The sequence below is a fragment of the Hylobates moloch genome, unplaced genomic scaffold (assembly GCF_009828535.3).
Source record: "Hylobates moloch isolate HMO894 unplaced genomic scaffold, HMol_V3 SCAFFOLD_23, whole genome shotgun sequence".
NCBI lineage: Eukaryota > Metazoa > Chordata > Mammalia > Primates > Hylobatidae > Hylobates > Hylobates moloch.
This window is the reverse complement of record NW_026652298.1, coordinates 34514797-34534052: the sequence shown is the minus strand read 5'-3', so window position 1 is coordinate 34534052 and position 19256 is coordinate 34514797. Positions and strand designations below refer to the sequence as shown.

Sequence of the window (19256 nt, the reverse complement as noted above, 5' to 3'; positions counted from 1 at the left end):
TCATCGAAGGGAAAAAGAGCCTGGTGTAGTTCATATAAACCCAGTAATGTAAACATGTGCTTCAAACACCATTTTCTTAAATCATGTTTTTATATAAAAGAACTGTCATGCCAAAAGCTATTTATCCCTGCTGGAGAACTTGGGAGCATTGTTAAGAAAATGCAGTTTCAGAACCAAACACCACACCACATGTTTTAGATTTATCTCCTTGAGTTTTGTTTGTATGCAGCATAAGCTCTTGATGCCTAATTGCTTTTCATATGAAAGCAAACATATGAAAGGCACAGCCATCTATGGGTATCTATTATCCCTACCCTTACTATTTGCTACAGGAGTCTCACACGTTTCCAAAAGATCATTTTTTTCTTTTTTTCTGGCAAGTCCTAATTCCCACTAGTGGTTTTACAACATTTTTCTTGAGCTACAGCGTGGTTTAGTGAAAAGAGCTGGATTCAGGAAAGTCTGGGAGTAAACTATCACGGTAGACCAGTGCTGTGACCTTGGCCAAGTCTCCTCGCCATGTAAATAGCCATGACTATCTACCTACCCGTGAGCACTAAATGAGATTGTTGTGCAGCATCCTTCAGGCTGCTTGAGGCGTTACGGCTCCTCAAATGCTACTCTTTTTCTGGCTCAGAAGCCACCTTCTCCAGGATTTTTTAAAGTCCACCAAACCAGATGTGATGGTGTACTTTTATAGTCCCAGCTACTGGAGGGGCTGAGATGGGAGGATGACGTGAGCCCAGGAGTTTGAGGTTGCAGTGAGCCATGACCACGCCACTGCACTCTAGCCTGGGGGAAACCCTGTCTCAAAAAAATAAAGTTCACCAAAGAAGCTGGTTTGGATGGTTTGTATTAGTCCAGTGACTGGACTGGTGGACCATTCCTGAATGGTACTTCCTCAGTCTGTTCTATATGGGTGTTTTGGAGGCTCTGGCTCAGATATCAGGCAGATGATCCCGGGGCTCAGACAGTACCTGTCCTCCAGGTTGGCTTTGGGCATTGATCAAAGGATCAGGACTCCTTTTTTTGTTTAAGTCTGTAAGCTGATGCTCAAAATCAGAGGGCCTCAGCACTGACACACAGATCAGCTATCCCCACAGCGATGGCTGGGAGTGAAATGAACAATGCATGTGCATCGTGTACCCATCTTGTGAGCCACCGTCAAACCCCTCTGAAGGCTTCATGTTCAGGAGCTGCGTCAGCCCAAGAGAACCTTGGGAAATCCAGCCCAGCATAAGGAAGCTAATTTATCTCACTTGCCCTGTTTCCTACCTGGAGAGGAAATTCACCGAGCTTGCTGTTTCAGCCAGCTGGTAGATAGAGTATGAATGATTTAACAATTGAAACTTTCGTACGTATATGCACTGGATAAGGTAATTATATAAATTATCTGAGGTTTTTTTTTTTTCCATGGTTTCCTGGGAAACAACAACATGGTTATCAGTACAGATTTTGTTAAACTAATAGATGATGACGAACTGCTGCATCCAAACTAAAATAAATCTCAGCTCTTCAGGGCTTTGTCTTCTCCTTCAAAGGACAGAAGGCACCTTTGCAAATGTCTTTTGCGGGTTCTGCCAAGTTAAACACTCCAAGATTGAGACTCATTCTCATGTTGCCGAATGTTACAAAAATCCTGCCCAGGGTGGGAATTGTCAGTACCTGTGAGTGGGCAAATCACAAATACCTATTCTGCATATAGGTCAAAGCGTATCACTACACATTTAGCAGCCATGACATTCACCACTTGTCTGTTCGATTAATCCAGCCATTTATAACCTGTGAGGAAAGATACAACAGCTAACTTTGGGAGGTAGGCAGGAACAGCACGGCAATTAGTTACCACCAATTCTACTGCCTTCGCCCAGAGACACAAAGACCTTACATGATCAAAGATATTCATGTGTGTGAATGGTGTGTGTGTCTTTTGCTGTTGCTTTAATTTGTTAAGTTAGGGAAACTTTCTCCTTTGGGAACACCAGACTCGTTGCTCACAGTAAATCCCAGTGTGCTCATTGCATGTAGTTTTATTTTCCTAGACGACTATTTTTATTTCCACGAAAAGGAGACTTATTTCAAAAACCCAAGTTGTAAGGTGATATTTGATAACATATTAAAAAAAGCAATTATATATAGAAAAACGTGCAATAGCCCAAAATGTTATGAAGGTTTCTTATGCAGATCTTCCAAGGCTTTGAAATAAGTTTCTCATTCCAGTCTTCCAAATTAGAAATTTCTGGCTGAATTTAGTCGTAAGGAGCTCATTATTGTGACAGTAATCAGGTTTGTGTTCAAGTGCAGCGTTGACTCACACTGTACAAGTGCAAACCTGCTCACTATCTCTACAGCATCTGCATTCCCAATATTTTTGGGTTGAACACCACCTCCCCCTCACATCAAGATGTGGAGGTAAACGCTAGTGGCAAAGGGAAACAGCTTCCCTTTGAACTCTTATCAGGAACATAAGTCAGTGGTGATCCCTATGGCCGGCATCCAATTAGCAGAAAAGGAACAGGGCTTTTCCAGGTGTCTAGAAATCTCAGAACAGACGTATCTAACAGAAGAAATGGCGGACACACACACAGACCCTCCAATGTCTCCTCCATCCCCCAACGAGAAGCATGTTGAGATCTCTGGGAGACTGTCAATGGATTCCCCTGCAAATTAACCCAGTCCATGATGAATTGGGGCTGGCTCTGTCTCAGATGTGGTATGGATATAGGGAGACGATGTAGCAGCTTGTACAGGCAATAGGAGGGAATCCAAACTGAGAGGCTCTAAGAAGCAGAGAGAGAGTAGAAGTAGAAAGCTTTTCCCCCAGCCTGACTGGGGTTGCCTTTATGTTGCATGATGGATTAGATCATAGGCTTTAGTGTCAGGCTGCCTTGGTTCAAACCCCTGGGTGAGTATCTGAGCTGCTCTATACCTCCATCTCCATCCCAGGAAAGTGAAGATAGCAACAATCATGGTTCATATGGTTTCGTGAGGCGTTAGTGGGTTAATCTCCGGGTCTAGCAATTAGCAAGTGCTAGTAAATCTTAGCTGTTATCATCATGCAATTGAATTTTCTCCACCTAATAATGGAGCCTCAGAGGTTGGAATTTTGCCAACTGCAATCACATCCTTCCTTGAATTACTCCAGTTATCACTGCCTGGGTTTTTAGACAAGGGAGGTCCAGGATCCCTTATCACTGACTCCATCACCCCAGAGTGTCTCTGGGAATATGCATCCCTCACAGGCAGCTCCTTAGCAACTCTCACGCGTTTGAGGATTGCCACACATTTTCTTTCGTAACTGAAGGACTATGGCATTCTGAGTTCATCACACACTGTAGTCAATACACATATCAATGATCACCTTGGGCTCGGTCATCTTCTAGATGTTGGAGACACAGTAGGGACCAACATAGAGTCCTGAGGACATCCCTATGGAGAGATGTATAAGGAAGTTGAAATGAAGTCAGGTGATAAGAAACTAATGAGAGGCCGGGCGTGGTGGCTCACGCTTGTAATCCCAGCATTTTGGGAGGCCGAGGCGGGTGGATCACGAGGTGAAACCCCGTCTCTACTAAAAATACAAAAAAAATTAGCCGGGCGTGGTGGCGGGCGCCTGTAGTCCCAGCTACTCGGAGAGGTCGAGGCGAGGAGAATGTGGTCTCAAAAAAAAAAAAAAAAAAAAAACTAATGAGAAGGAAAAAAACAACAGGGTAATATGATGGTAACTGGTAACAGTTGTGGGGGTCAGGCGATGTGAAATTAGATCAAGAGGTGAAGCCTTTGGAGGGAGCCATGTTGGAACTGAGAAGTGAATTTGGGAGTCAAGTTCACTGTTAGAGACTGGACAAAGGAGGGAGAATCTGCCAAAAGCCACTGAAATACAGCCAAGTGAGGCTGGAGGAAAAAGAGACATTTTAACCTCTTACAATCTTATTCCCGAAGTCTAGCTGAAGTCGAGATTTAGATCAATATATTCCGCTTGGAAAATCAGGCCAGTACATTGTCACCATCTTTTTTTCCTCTCCTTTCAAAAATGTTCATTTCCTCCAAGTTCACATCCTTGCCAATTCCTTCGACGCATTCCAATCAGACCTGTAACAGCCTAGAAACTTCTGGCTAATTTGGATTTGACTAAAACTTTTGTACCATGACGTTATGTAAAGAGATTCAATTATGGTGCGCAGTGTTTTGTGAGTAACTACCGCCCATAAAAAGTTAATTAATCAGGGCTGTGTCAATTTCCTCGTGCCATGTCAATTTGCTGCAAGGTAATTAATCACTAATCACCCACCAAGCAGCAGGCTGAGGGACAATCCACGAGTCATTTATTGTCTTTCCCCAAATAAATGGCACGCGCAGCCAGGAAGAAACACGTCTTGCCTTTCATAATATTTTTATCGACACTTTTGCATGTTGTAATAGACTGCAGCAACAAGCAGCTGCAGTTCAATGGAATATGAATATTAAAGAAACAAATGAGCGGAGATTTATAGGACATTGCGTTTCTGTAACGTCAGTGTTGAGATTAAACCAAGCAAATGAACAGTGAAAAATTACTCTTCCATGTGGAGAATGGTGATTAGACTTGTACATTAATTAGAAATTTTTGTTTTCCTATTCAATGCATTTCAAATGAGCATGTCCTAGAAGAAACTGTTTGTCCAAAATGTAGATTTATTCACTTCTAAACAGCAGAATTTAATACCAACATGCATTTCATACTGAAACAAGGGTCAATCCCAAATGTGTATTTCAGGGATAAATGTATGTGTATATGAGAACTGGAGATTCGACAAATTAAGTAGCCGTTTTGGTCTATCAGTGACTGAAAGGATGGAACCTTTCTCCCCCCCCCACCCCCCCCCCCCCCCCCCTTTTTTTTTTTTTTTTTTTTTTGCCAAACACTGAAATTACTGGATTTTTTTAAGAAATGAAAAACCTTTCCATTTTTGTTTGGAGCTAGAACTTAATAAGCGCCATCATGTTAAAATTTTCATTTAAGGCCATTTAAAGAGAGTGACCTAGTTGTGTATAAAATCCTGTGTTGTTAACCAATCTGATGTACTTTTGAGATTCGTTCTGAAAAAGGAGAAAACATGTTTTGCCATTTGGAAAAAGTCAGGTTTTTTTGACTCTTCATTGTGATGTTCATTGCACGATGCCCTGCCTCGGAAATTGCTGCTCTATGAGCTATGGCTGGTGGTTTATTTCGCCTCAGTATGTTACCTATTACGCCACTTCTTAATTTATGGTCCAGCACATGGAATGGGAGTTCCCCCAAGGGGAATCCTGCAAAACCATCAACCTGCTGTTGAAAGCACATCTGTACCCCCAGAATTGTATAAGTGAATATTTCCTACCATAAATTACCCACAGAACAATTTCACCCCAAATTTGCATGAATCGCTCTCCATCTTAAAACATTCCAAGGGTGGGAAAATGTGTCATTATGGAACAAAGGGAGAGGAGAAGCGGGACAAAGAGAACCTCCCCCCGCCCCCCCGCCATCCATTCGGATGCCCACCTTTTCCAGGGCATCTGGCAATCTCATGTAAATTCAAACCAGCGCACAAATGCAAAGAATAATTGCCCATTAAAGCGGTTGTATATTTTTATGGCTTTGATGCGGAATCCGCCCCCCTGTCGGGTTTTGCATCTGCTACTCTTCCATCTCTCCCAGAGCTCTAAAACTTTAATATGCAGTTTATAACCCTCAAATATTTTCCACTGGTTTTGTGTTTCTTCTCTTGGGATTTCCTGGCTGGTGAGATGATCTCATTTGTGTTTATTTTCGAAGGTAAGCACCATGTTCGTAAAAGAGGGAGAGAAGGCACACTCATCACTGTAAATACATTGAGTGCAGGGCTCATTGGAGGTGGGAGGTAGGGGCTTTGTTTTTGAGGGGGAGACAGGCAGTTAGCAGCTGACACTTTAGTCAGTGGCCCATTTGGCTGGTGGATACACCCACACATCTTCCGTTTTAAAATGTTGATTTGCCATGATGCTTGAGCACCACCACAGCGTGCCTCCTGTTACATCCCTAAAGCTTCCATTTCATCGAGTTTCATGGGACAGAACTTCTTATTCCCAAGAACTGAGATGGTTACTCTACTAACCTCCCCCAAAATATGCTCTGTATATAAATCTAGCTGAAGGGTGAGAGTGGGTGGGCTGGAAATGCTGATGTGTCAACAAGATGCTCAATTGGTATTTTCTCTGAAAGCTCTTGCCCTGTTTTGAGAGAAATTCATTTTTAGCTTATGAGCTGAATCCAATTTGTGTTGTAGTGATACCAGATTTTTCTCTTTGATTCATGTTGGATAAAGCTTCAGAAGGAATCTCTTCAGTATAATGAGCCTATGGGTTTTCTTGTTTCTCTCATGCCAAAAACTAAGGATTTATACTCTATCCACAAATCAACCTGCATCCTTTCCATTGTTCCTTATTGATGGTCTGCTTACGTGTGAGTTAACTTGAAATTGAACTAGGAAAAAAAAAAAGCAAACTTCCAGTGTTGGGGTTTAGAGATGACCATTGTTTGGTGTCTTTTTCCCCAAACATTTTTTTTAATTAACAAAGAGGCATTTACAAATATTGGATAGGGCGATATTTGACTTTTAACATTGATTTAAACGTTTTGTTTCATATTCTAGAAATGGAGAGAACATTGTGAGTTTCCACTGGGCATTTTGCGTTGGCTTTATTAAATAGTCATTCATTGCCCACTTACTGGATCTAGACTTCTAAACTAGGGTATTTGGCATGTCTGGATCCAGACATCTAAACTAGGATAGATGACATAACTCTAACTCAACAAAACATAAGTGCCATACCTCAAAGTAAGCATGTAAGACGTTCTGTATGTGGTCAAAAAACAGTTTTAGTCTTGTTTAATTTGTGTCTGAATCATCTGTCCAGGTAATTATCTCAAATATGCATTTCACCATGTTCCAGAATCCTACAGACCACCACACCTGTAGGCAAGTAATAAAAGCATCCATTCTTCCACGCTGTGCTGGGTTTTTTAAAGGAAGTGTGACAAACAGTTGTGTGTGTGCATGTGTGTATTTTGCCCTTGAAATGGATTATTTGTGTTAGTGGCATGCGAAGAAGCCATGTTGTCCCTAAACCAACCATCAAGGAAAAAATTCTTGTTATTATTGAGACTGAGTCTTGCTCTGTCACCCAGGCTGGAGTGCAGTGGCGCGATCTCTGCTCACGGCAACCTCCACCTCTCCTGGGTTGAAGCGATTCTCCTGCCTCAGCCTCCCGAGTAGCTGGGACTAGAGGTGCAATGCCACCACACCCAGCTAATTTTTGTATTTTTAGTAGAGACGAGGTTTCATCATGTTTGCCAGGATCATCTTGATCTCTTGACCTTGTGATCTGCCCACCTTGGCCTCCCAAAGTGTTGGGATTACAGGTGTGAGCCACCGTGCCTGACTAGGAGAATTCTTCTAAGAAAGATGGGAAGAAACAGAGAAGGCACAGCTACAAGTCAGACGAGTTTGGAATTATCAAGATTGTTATTTTCTGTTGTTCCTGGTTGCACACAATTATTTTATTCAGGGACTATTGTTGCTGGGTTGTCAGAGAGCATTGTCTGGGGCTATATGGAAGGGAGAGATGTGATGAAGACCTTTTAATAGATGTTACCTGTCTGGGGCCAAAACTGGAGTCCTGCTTTTCCCCTGAACAAGAAACAATTTTAAATCCTGATAGTGTGCTGCCATCAAGGAGAATTTACATGAATTGAGGGCTCTGATAATTCCAAGTGCAACAAACTTGGTCCAAGCAGCCTCCCCTTGCTTGATTGAAATCATACTCATTCAAAATCTGGTTACTTTTTCCAAGATGATGAAACATGTACAAGGGTAGAAGTGGAAATTATCTTTCTAGGGATTGTGACTAAGTTTCAGTTGTGTTACAGGAAAGGGGTTTCTTTGCAGACACCAAGAGAGGTTCTCGTATCTTGTGCAAAAAAGAATTCAGGGCGAGTCCACAGTGCAAAGCAAAAGCAAGCTTATAAAGAAAGTAAAATGGGGAAAGTACAGCTACTCCATAAACAGTAGGATGTTCCCAAAAGTAAGAGGAGGAGCGTGTCCACCCCTAGGTATAATACTTGTTTATATAGGATAAAAAAAAATAAGGTCATGGGGAAATGTGCTCTGCCACAAGAGTTTGTGATAAAGGATTAATTTTCTTAATTACTGTATTTTGCAAGAATCAATATTATCTTTAAAGCAAATTTAGGAATGCTTCTGTTCGCAAGATATTGGGATATCAGGACACTCCCCAAGTCTGGGTCTGTTTAGTAAACACAATCAATCTGTTTCCTTAACCGCAAACATCTAGAGGCCAGGAATACCTAACTTTCTGGGAAGGTAGTCCAGCGGGTCTTGGCCTCATTTTTCCTAGCCCTCACTGAAGATGGAGTCACTCTGGTTCAAACACCTCTAACGGTTGTGTGGCTTGCATGCTATTTATCTGCAAATTCTGGGCAGGTCACTTTGTAGACAGGACAGTGTTATAGAAGGTGGACAGTGAAGAGGTGGTGGCTGTACTCTCCCAGAAGGAAGACAAACATTGGTTAACCACTGACAGGGTGTCCAGGCACAGTATTAGGTACCTGATACCTGCCTGGTACCAGTTACTCATCCTAAATGATGAGCAGAACATGGAGATCACCACCCTTACGCAGCTTGCATGCACGTACCAGTAAGCGTCCTTCTCCTTCATTTCTGTGACTCAAGCTAATGATTTTTACATGAACCCAGGGAGGAACAGCGCAGCTCTCTTTAGACAAAAATTCCAAAATTATTGAAAGGAAGGATTGTAATGAAGGCAGGAATTAATAAAGAAATGAAGAGAGAAGAAAGGAAGAAGAGGGAGAAGAAGAAGAGGGAGGGGAATAAGGAAAAAGAGGAGGGAAGGAGAGAAGGAGGGAAGACAAAAGGAAGAAAGAGGGAGGGAAGGATAGGAAAGAGGAAAGACAAAAGGAAGGAAGAAAAAAGGATGGGAGGAGGAAGGAAGGAATAAAAAAGAACGGAGCAAGTATAAGGAGAAAGGAAGGAAGGTAAGAAAGGAATGTGATCGACAAGCATTTTTCTAAATAGAGATTTCACCAAAGGGCCCCGTGGCCAGCCCAGATTAACAAGAAAGAGATCACTGAAAATACCACCCACCCAGGACACTTGAATCCTCCGGCCCTTTCTCTCCATGAAGCCTCTGGCGCAAAGCATGATCTGTGGAACTTTTTTTTTTTTTTGCCTAGGGCACCTGGCCTTCCAGGAAGGCACTATTTAAGCCAGGAATTGATTTGCAGTCCTTCCTGTGTTCCCTTCACAAAATAAGAAGTCCCCCAATGTGCCCTGCTTGGGAGAGACCAAAGAACCTCCTAGAAAGACTTGTAAATATCCTGCATCAGGAAATCCATTTTCTCCCTGTAACAAAGAGGGTACAAAATGGAATCCTGGCTGCACGCTCTTAACAGCACGTGCTCCCCTCTCTGTCTCTTGCCAAGCTTCTGTTTCGTGTTATATCTCAACATCTAAATCCTCCAAGAATTATTGTAAAACCTGCCTGTGGCTGAGAGGGAGCTTGTCTGGCTCACTCGGCTCCATAGCCAGTGATAATGAATGGGTCAGCATAATTACCGTGTTTCCTCACACAGGCAGCCAGCTGCTCTGCCAGATTGTGAATCTTTCATTTTCTTTATTTCAAAATCCAGGGTGTTCCTCTGAAAACTTAATAGTTGAACTGTGGCAAGACAGATTTGGAGTCAAAGCCATTCCCACTCATTTTCTTCCCAGTCATGAAGCATGTGTCTCATCTCTCATTACTTCTGGGTTTTACGATATTAGGATTTATTCATGTTCCCCATTAAGACCCCACCCCTCTCTGCAGTTTCAAGCATAGCAGTTGCCACGCGATACAGGAAACTCAGGTGCTAGGAGCTGGCAAAAAAAGTTAAAATGGCATAATCTGTCTTTAGCAAGAATAAAAAAGTTAAAAATAACCCATACGGTCTTCTCAGATACAAACAGAAGAAAGACGGAATCATTCTGGGTTCTACAATCCTCATATTTTACCCGCATTGTGATAGAAAGATGCAGTAGAATCCATAGAACAGGACGGCTGTGGGACTTTAAAGAACACACAGAATTCCAGACAATAGCCAGTTGGTCTTCACTTTGGTCGGGTTCGGGGGTTTTATTTGGGCCTTTATAATTGCAAGAGTAATTTGGAGTGGCTTCTCTGGCAAACCCCACCCGCTCCCTTCACCCACCGTGTAGGTACAAACATACCCTATCTATGGGTGTAGGTGTAATTCTTGGAGTTCTAAGTGCACTACATGGTCACCCGTCCAACCTCCTTGGTAGCAGCCAGGGCCTCCAGTGACACTTCTCATGCACATTTTTTCCTTCCAATTCTTTTGCCTTTTGCTCCTTCTTCAACCCTCACCTGGGTCCATGCATCAGTGTGTGTGGAAAGGACTCTGAATAATGGGAAGACATAAGGTGGAATGCTTCTACTCTGAAGCTGATAGTGGGAAGGGGAAAAGCTCTTCTTGGCAGTTTGGATAGAGGGTGGAGACAACTTTAACATGAAATGAACTACAACCCCTGCCCCGTGAGAGGTTTGCTCTTCTGCAGAAAGCCTGGAAAAGGAGTTGATTGTGCTGGGTTAACTAAGAGCGCTTCCTTCACGGTGGGCCTTTTGAGCCTTTACTGTGGCTCTCCTGGGACAGGGACTTCCCAAATGCATTTTTTCAGAAAAACATTCTCTGTGGACACAGTTTGCGAAATAATGCCTGCTGCTTAGTGAGATGGGACAAGCATAGTGAGTATGGTGAGAGCACTGGGAGGGTTAGAGAAGTGAACTGAGCTTGAAGGAAAAGTGGTTTGCTGACTCTGTGGGCCCTGATGAGTCAAGATTTGCATGAGAAGGGAGGAAGAGCATACTAGGTAGAGGAAACAGCTTTGGTTATCAGGGGACTGGGGTAACCATCAGGCATCCCCTGTGGACACAGTTTGGGAAACATTGCCTGCTACTTAGTGAGATGGGACAAGTGTGGTCAGTGTGGTCAGAGCACTGGGAGAGTCAGAGAAGCCAACTGAACTTAAAGGCAAAAGTGGTCTCCTGGCCCCATGGGCCCTGATGATTCGGACTTGCATGAGATGGGAGGAAGCGCATCCCAGACAGAGGAAACAGCAGTAGTTATCAGGGAGCTGGGGTAGTCATCAGGCTTAATTCCCCTTCCTAACTCCTCCTCACCTCCTCCTGCTCAGAGAATTCTACCCAAGGGAAGATATCCCTGCCCACATTCTTCTTCTTATTTGAGACAGAGTCTTGCTCTGTCACTCAGGCTGGAATGCAGTGGTGCCATCTCAGCTCACTGCAACCTCCACCTCCCGGGTTCAAGCAATTGTCCTGCCTCAGCCTCCCAAGTAGCTGGAATTACAGGCATGTGCCACGACGCCTGACCAATTTTTGTATTTTTAGTAGAGATGGGGTTTCACCATATTGGTCAGGCTGGTGTCAAACTCCTGACCTCGTAATCCACCTGCCTCAGCCTCCCAAAGTGCTGGGATTACAGGCATGAGCCACCGCGCCCAGCCCCCCACATTCTCTTTTTAAGGGTCGAGGTCCCAGACTTCTCCCATGTTTGTAATCATGGTGGTTGCCTTTGCCTTTAAATGCCACACAAGAGTTTAGCAGGCTTATGAGATGTTGGTAATAAGGTGTTTCTCATGGCATGTGTGGTTTGTGCACTCATAGCACATACATGTGTCAGTGGGAATTCTTCAATTAGAAGTTTTAACAAGTGATACCCATGTATGAAGGAAACTGTGGAAAAATAGGATGGGGGAAGTTATGAATAAAAAACACTCATGCAGTTTGGCCCCAGAGATTGCTAGCATGTGGAAAGTTGTGTATATGTGTATATAAATATGTTCATATCAGCATATGTACATATATGTATACATGCACACATGCATACACATGTCCATATGCATATTCACATATACGTATTTTGCATGCAGATACACCTGTACATATATACCTAGGTATATGATTGATAAGACATCACACATCTTGCAATCTGCCCTTTTAAAAATATGTTTGTGGGTTGGGCGTGGTTGGTCCATAGCTGTAATCTCAGCACTTTGGGAGGTGGAGACAGGAGGACTGCTTGAACCCAGGACTTCAAGACCAGCCGGGTCAACACAGGGAGATCCCCATCTCTACAGAACATTAAAAAATTAGCCAGGCGTGGTAGCACGCTCCTATCTATGGTCCCAGCTACTTGGGAGGCTGACGTAGGAGGATCACTTGAGCCCTGAAAGTCGAAGGTGCAGTGAGCTGTCATTGCACCACTGCATTCCACCTGGGTGACAGAGCCGGTCCCCGTCTCAAGTAAGTTCATTAATTGAATACTCATGCAGCGAGCTTTTCTCCCATTATTTAGCATTCTTTGCAAATGTTTGTCAGTCACCATATTCTCCTGGGCAAAGGGCCCACTGTTTTAACTACGCATCCTCTCTGGAGTCCCACCCTGGCCACCATGCTGCTCTCTGCTTTTTAATCTCCTGACTCCGGGAAGCGGGCGGGGGTCCTGCTGGGACCCTGTGCAGGGACAAGGGTTCCCGGGGCAGTTCCCTCCACAGCAGGGTGTGCATCTGACAGCCTGTGCTCTCTCTCTCCTCTTGCCCTGCAGTGCCAGGCTTCCCGTATCCAGCAGCCACCGCCGCGGCCGCCTACCGAGGGGCGCACCTGCGAGGCCGCGGTCGCACCGTGTACAACACCTTCAGGGCCGCGGCGCCCCCGCCCCCGATCCCGGCCTACGGCGGGTAAGTGGGGCAGCCTCCTGGGTGGGCCTCCCTGCACCAGCCCTCCCTCCCCAGAGGCACGGAGCTGTTTGCGAGCGCATGATGGTCTTGATTCCCCCTCCACCACCCCCAGAACCGCCCCCAGCATGCAGCCCGGCGTGCACCTGCAGTGGAGCACCTTGCTAAGAGTATTGAAAAATGAGTGTAATCTGTCCTGTCATGGTTGGTGCGTTTAAGCATTCTACATGTCACATGTTGTTATGTAAATTCTCTTTGAGACTGAATGCTGGAGAACAGAGAAATGGTTACAGCCAAAGATGTATTTCTGATGATTGCAAACATCTGGTTATTAAGGAGGTTGGACCACATTTGCCCCTTGAATTCCTCCACAGAAAGACGTGAGGTTTTCATACATAAAAATCACTGGGTGGTCTTGCTCCCCTCCCCAGGGATATCTTGGCTTCAAGGTTCACGAACCTTTGCCTGCAAAGAGAAAATTAGGTGTTGAGTCACATGCAAACATACAAGAATTAATGAAATTGGAGTTAAGATGCGTTGTAGTTGCATTTTCCAAAATGGCATTTGCCTTCCTTTCTCCTCTGTGGGGACAATGCAAATTAGTTTGGTTCCCGTTGCCAATTTGGTCCTTCTGTGCATAGACTTTGATATTGCCAGGTGAATGTCAAGGAATGGTGTGAATGCTCAGTAAAAGAAAAAAAATGATACTGGTGTGTTTGGTGGCAGTCTTGAAATGCTAGTCCCTCTGTCCCTCTTTTAAGGCTCCTGCTAGAATATTCTTGCACCTCTGCAGCCAGGGAGAAAGGGATGCCTCCAAGGCAGTGGTCCTAGACCAGGGAACATTTGCAAGGTCTAGAGACATTTTTGATTGTCACAACAGGAATGGAGAGATGCTATGTCCTCTATTGGGTAGAGTCTAGGGATGTTGTTTGACAGCCCCCAACAAGAAAGAATTATCAGGCTCACAGTCAGTCACGCTGCAGCTGAGAAACCCTGCTCTATGTTAAATTCAGCGATCCCCAGAAAGTCTGGCACGAGGCTTCCCTGGCCAGTGACTGGCTTTCTGGTGCGTAGAAGAAAATATGGCTGCATTTAAGACTGTGTGAAAAGGGTTAAATGCCCTTTTTGTAGCTCTGTTGCTTGTAAATCTTTCAGAAAACCTACATTGGCCTAGGTCATCTATTATGACAAAAGGAAACACTTTTTTTCATTACTTATTCATTCTAAAGCATAACATTTGAAATGTTTCAAAAATAAACGCAATAAAGTTAATGGTAAAAAGAAAACAGTAGGTAAAACCATCAGAGAAGGGAAAATTAAGGAAAAGTAGTAAGACAATGTCCATCAAATTTCTTGTGTAGTCATTAGAATTGGGTCAACTTTGAGCTTCTTGGACAAAACAAGAGCTCTCTCTATACATACACATATTTTAACTGAAAAGACGGTGGATAGTAAAAAACCAAGAATGAACTGGCTATAAATTCTCCCTAATGCCTGTGAAATGTAATTTGCATGTCTTAAGCCTTTTATGTGACCATGCAATATAAGGAATTGTTGATAGTATAATTTTCATCTCTGGTATCACAGCAATGAGCCCATTTTATGGATCCAGAAATGTAAAAATAAAGATTTGTTATTTCCAAGATCATGTAATGAGTTATGAAGGAAAAAGAAAATCCCAAGTTACCTTTGGGCTCATGTAATTACTAAAGCAAGATTCGTACGCTATAAATGCAAAATTGCACTTATACCACATTCGTTTGAAAATTGTTCTCAGTACATGGCAGTTGAAGTGTTTTGGTATATCTACCATCAGTATCTCACTATTATATTAAATAGCAAAAGAAATAATAGAGGAAAATTATATGGCTTATCCTCACATGAACAATTTATAAGCATCTCAGAATAACACACCTGCGGTAAAATTAAAATTAGCTAACTTATAATGAACGTGCTCTTTGCTGGGAATAACCATGCATAACTAATTAATGCCATGTTTCACCAGGGAGAGACACAGGCATTTCCGAATGATGAAACAATGTGTTTGTAACTACTTGGGATGAAAATTAATTTTAATATTCCAGCAATATCTGTGATCAGTTTGGTTATAGTGGTGGATTATGCCTCCTCGCTGATAATAGTATGGCTGGAATTCTAAAGCCATACTTGGAAGCAAGATCAAATTCTCAGCAGAGAAGTAGGAGACCCAGCAGGACTAAGATTGCAAGCATTCATGTCTGCGATAATCTATTAGAGCAAGGTACTGGTGAAAAAGAAGGAAATTCATCTGGTTGCCTGTGTGTTTCACTGGATTATAAACTTCCGGGAATGAATTGGCACAGAATGAGAAACTTTGAGCCCAACGTCTTAAAGGTTTCCTTTTCCTCTGGAATAAACAGATTAGGCTGCAGGAGATGGCAGTGGGATGGTTCCTCTTGGAAAGGAAGAGAGCAGAGTGGGACACGGGGCAGGAGTTGCCTGGAAGAGCAAGGACCCCCATCTTGTGTTCAGGGAAAGCAAGTAGCAAAGAGGTTGGAAATACTTGTTTTCAGAAAGTAACATCATCAGGATTCAGGTGGTCCAGAGAGTGGATTTCCTGTAGTCTTTTATCTCTAAAGTCCTTTGGAGGAAAACTTCTAACATCGGACTGACGTCTTTACCCCAGCCCAGTTCAGCTCACCCTATGACCCTGTGACTCACACCTATCGTGTTTTAGGCACTGTTGTGTGCTAAAGAGACAAATGGCACCTTGAGAGGTATTTCTTCTGGTTGGGGCAGGGGGTGACATACAATCCAACAATTTCAATAAATGTGATAAGTGATACAAGAGGATATTGTGTGAACACCAGGGAAAGGTCCTTAGCCCAGCTTGGGTGTTTACAGAAGTCATCCCAGAAGAGAAGAAATATGGGATATATGTAAGTCCAAACATTTCCTAAATTGCCACAGTGACATCTTATCCTGTGACCCCTCCTCCACCCACACCCCCAGCAATGTCCATCTTTTCTAAGACATAGCCTAACAAACTACATTTAAGAATTTGTTTCCACTGTCACCAACTGAAGGCATATCTGCCAACCTTACTCTGTTCTTCCCGAAGTATCCAATATGGATCTATATTGTTACTAAAATACCAGTCAAAAAGGTGTCCTAGGTCCATGCACGGCTTCCACATTTTTTTCATCCTGGGAGATTGAAGAAAATATCCTTTAGGATCTCCATGGCTGCCTTTGTGGAAGCTTGGGTGACGCTTGGAGGTATCCAACATAAAGATAGTCACATGAGTAGAGTGCCTAAGGATGCCCTACATCCATTTCCTTTTAAAAAAATGTTTTTTGAGATGGAGTCTCACTCTGTCACCCAGGCTTCGGTGCAATGGTGCGATCTCAACTCACTGCAACCTCCACCTCCTGAGTCCAAGTGATTCTCCCACCTCAGCCTCCTAAGTAGCTGGGATTCCAGGTGCCCGCCACCACACCTGGCTAATTTTTGCATTTTTAATAGAGATGGGGTTTCACCATGTTGGCCAGGCTGGTCTTGAACTCCTGACCTCAGGGGATCCTCCCACCTGAGCCTCCCAAAGTGCTGGGATTATAGGCGTGAGCCACCGCGCCTAGCCATTCACCCATTTCCTTTTATTGATTTGCCTTTTCCTTCCATGTCTTGATATTTTCTGAAGCCCTTCCATGCAGCTGAAGAACATAGGTTATGAAGAGGCCCTATTTTGTCTCACATGCCTAAATAGAAACCCTCTTGGGACATTAACACATGATGGTTCCTCCAGGGGTAGGGACAGTTGTGGACCATGGTGGGATCATAGGTACAAACGGAAAACTCTTTACCAAACCAACCAACTCCCCATTGATTGCCAACATCAACTGGAAAGTAATCAACTTAGAAAGTAATGTCTACATAGTGTATGGAATTTTACAGTCCTAGGAAGACACTGGATTTAAGGTAAATAAGACTGGGCCCCAGTATTCTACCCATACTGGCTTGGATAGCTTACTTAACATCTATAGACACAGTATCCTTAAGCGAGAGTGGGGGATGTATCTGCCCCCGTAGAGTAGATAGAGGGTGAAGTAGGGAAATCCATGTAAGGTGACAACTTGGTCCATCCTGTGACATGCATTCAGTGAACTGTACCTGCTGTTCTCCAGGTGGATGAAGTTAGCGACTTTACTCACCACCCATAGTCTTCTTTCTCAACCTCCCCTTTTGCTTGTGGTTGAGTACACAAGAAGATCCCATGTCTCTCCCTCTATGCATTATTTATCTTTGCTAGGGGGCACTTGCACTTTCACAGACCTCCATTTCCTTCAAGCCACAGAAATGGTTGAGGCATTTTGCTTATGGAATATGTAGATTGAAAATACAATATTGAGTAGGAAACAGTCACAGAGCAGAGTAGAGTTTTCCTTATTTCTCCTTGCATTTGATCCTGGACTCAATTTGATTGAGAAGCCACAATGCCCAGTCTAGCTTCCTATGACTCACATTTGGCAGGAATTACCCGTCAGGTAATTGCTGTTCAGGGAGCTCACAAGCTGATTATCTATGCATCAAGACAGCAAGTGGAGGCTTTGGAGACAAACCCTATAGACTTAGTATCTTTGATGTTAAAAACCAGCAGCTAAATCCCAATCCCCTGCCTCAAAGAGGAACTCCATGAGTACCTATTATGTACCATGCATATTTCATGGAGTGCAATGGGGTGCTCTAATGGAGCATCACATGAGTTATTTTTGAGATGGAGTCTTGCTCTGTCACCCAGGCTGAACTGCAGTGGTACAATCTCTGCTCACTGCAACCTCCTCCTCCTGGGTTCAAGCAATTCTCCTGTCTTCAGCCTCCTGGGTAGCTGGGATTACAGGCACATGCCACCACACCCAGCTAATTTTTGTATTTTTGGTAGAGACAGGGTTTCATCATATTGGCCAGGCTGGTCTCAAACTCCTGATCTCAAGTGATGTACCCACCTCGGCCTCCCAAAGTGCTGGGATTACAGGCATGTGCCACCGCCCCCTGGCCGTGTTTTTATTATTATTCTAAGCCTAAGCATCTAGTATCAGCTGTAGGTTTTTGGTCTTATTCTCTAGGTATCTCTGAGCAAGACTTTCTGCCCTTTCTCAGGTAATTGTTATACATCTGTGTAAACTTCCCAGAGTTACCTTGAGAAGTATTTGAGAAGACTCTATACTATTTGGGGTATGGGAAAGATAAAGCAGTATCCCAGGAGAAAACTTAAAGCTGGCCAGTGGCAGAACAAATAGATCCTTTGGAAATGTTTTCACGTTAAGTCCTAAAAAAGCCTCCAACAAGAGTCTCTGGGACTATGGGTGTATCTTTCTGTGTACAGATCAGCCATGCTTTCTGGTTTTATCTTCTAAATATCTGAATCCCCAACCTGTATTATCGGATGCCTAGGAACTGTATTTAGTATAAATACTAGGAACAAAAGTCATCGTTACCCATTCTCAGAATACTTTACACACAGGGGCGTCCAATCTTTTGGTTTCCCTGGGACACACTGAAAGAATTGACTTGGGTTACACATAAAATACACATACACTAACTACAGCTGATGAGCAAAAAAAGAAAAAAAGAATCTCAATGTTTTAAGAAAGTTAATGAATTTGTGTTGGGGCTGCATTCAAAGCTGTCCTGGGCCACATGTAGCCTATGGGCTGCGGGTTGGACAAGCTTCCTTTGCAGAATTCTTCTTTATAAAGTGTGACTTCTTATTTGCCAGTTTTAAAATGTAACCCAAACAGCCTCTTAATAGCATGAATTTATAGACAAACATCACAAATAAGTGGTCTTTAAAGCCTTTTTTTGGAGGGGAGAATGTGAAAAGACATTTTCACAGATGCCTTTAATAATCTGATTAAAAATTCTCTAGAAAAATACGTACAAACAGGACACACACACCCAAATTCTATACAAATCCCAGTGAGTTTCTGATCCCCCCGATATCCATTAAAAAATAGCAGTATTTGAACACATTAAGAAGTTTATTTTCTAGTTGGAAGGGGCCTCAGGGTAGAACAATTGTAAACAGCCTTTTCTATAAGAATATACTTGTGGCTGGTGAGCAGATTGCATAGTTTGGGCATTTTATACTTTTTTTAGAGTAAACTAATTTTCTATAGTGCAATCACTCCCTGCTTGCATTCAAATATTTAACTACTGGTATTACTTTTCTAAGAAAATAAGATGTGCATTTGCATTATGTCCTTGCAAAAGCATATTGAGTCCCAATGTGATTGACAAACAATACAATTACCTCTGCATGACTAGACAGACCATCTCTGCATTGAAATAGGACTGCACCTGTTTAGTTCACAATGGTAACTCCCTTCTCTCCTAACTGTTCTTTGGTTAATTTATCTATAGCTGCAC

The 19256-nt window shown here is 43.2% G+C and overlaps 1 protein-coding gene across 1 annotated transcript in view; it reads left to right on the top strand.

The window, feature by feature from the left end:
• RBFOX1 (RNA binding fox-1 homolog 1) overlaps positions 1 to 19256 on the top strand; it is a 2506415-nt gene that overhangs the window by 2437411 nt on the left and 49748 nt on the right. Inside the window, exon 16 of the mRNA XM_032144704.2 lies at positions 12722 to 12854. Coding sequence (XP_032000595.2) covers positions 12722 to 12854 — 133 coding nt within the window. The remainder of the gene's footprint in view (positions 1 to 12721; positions 12855 to 19256) is intronic.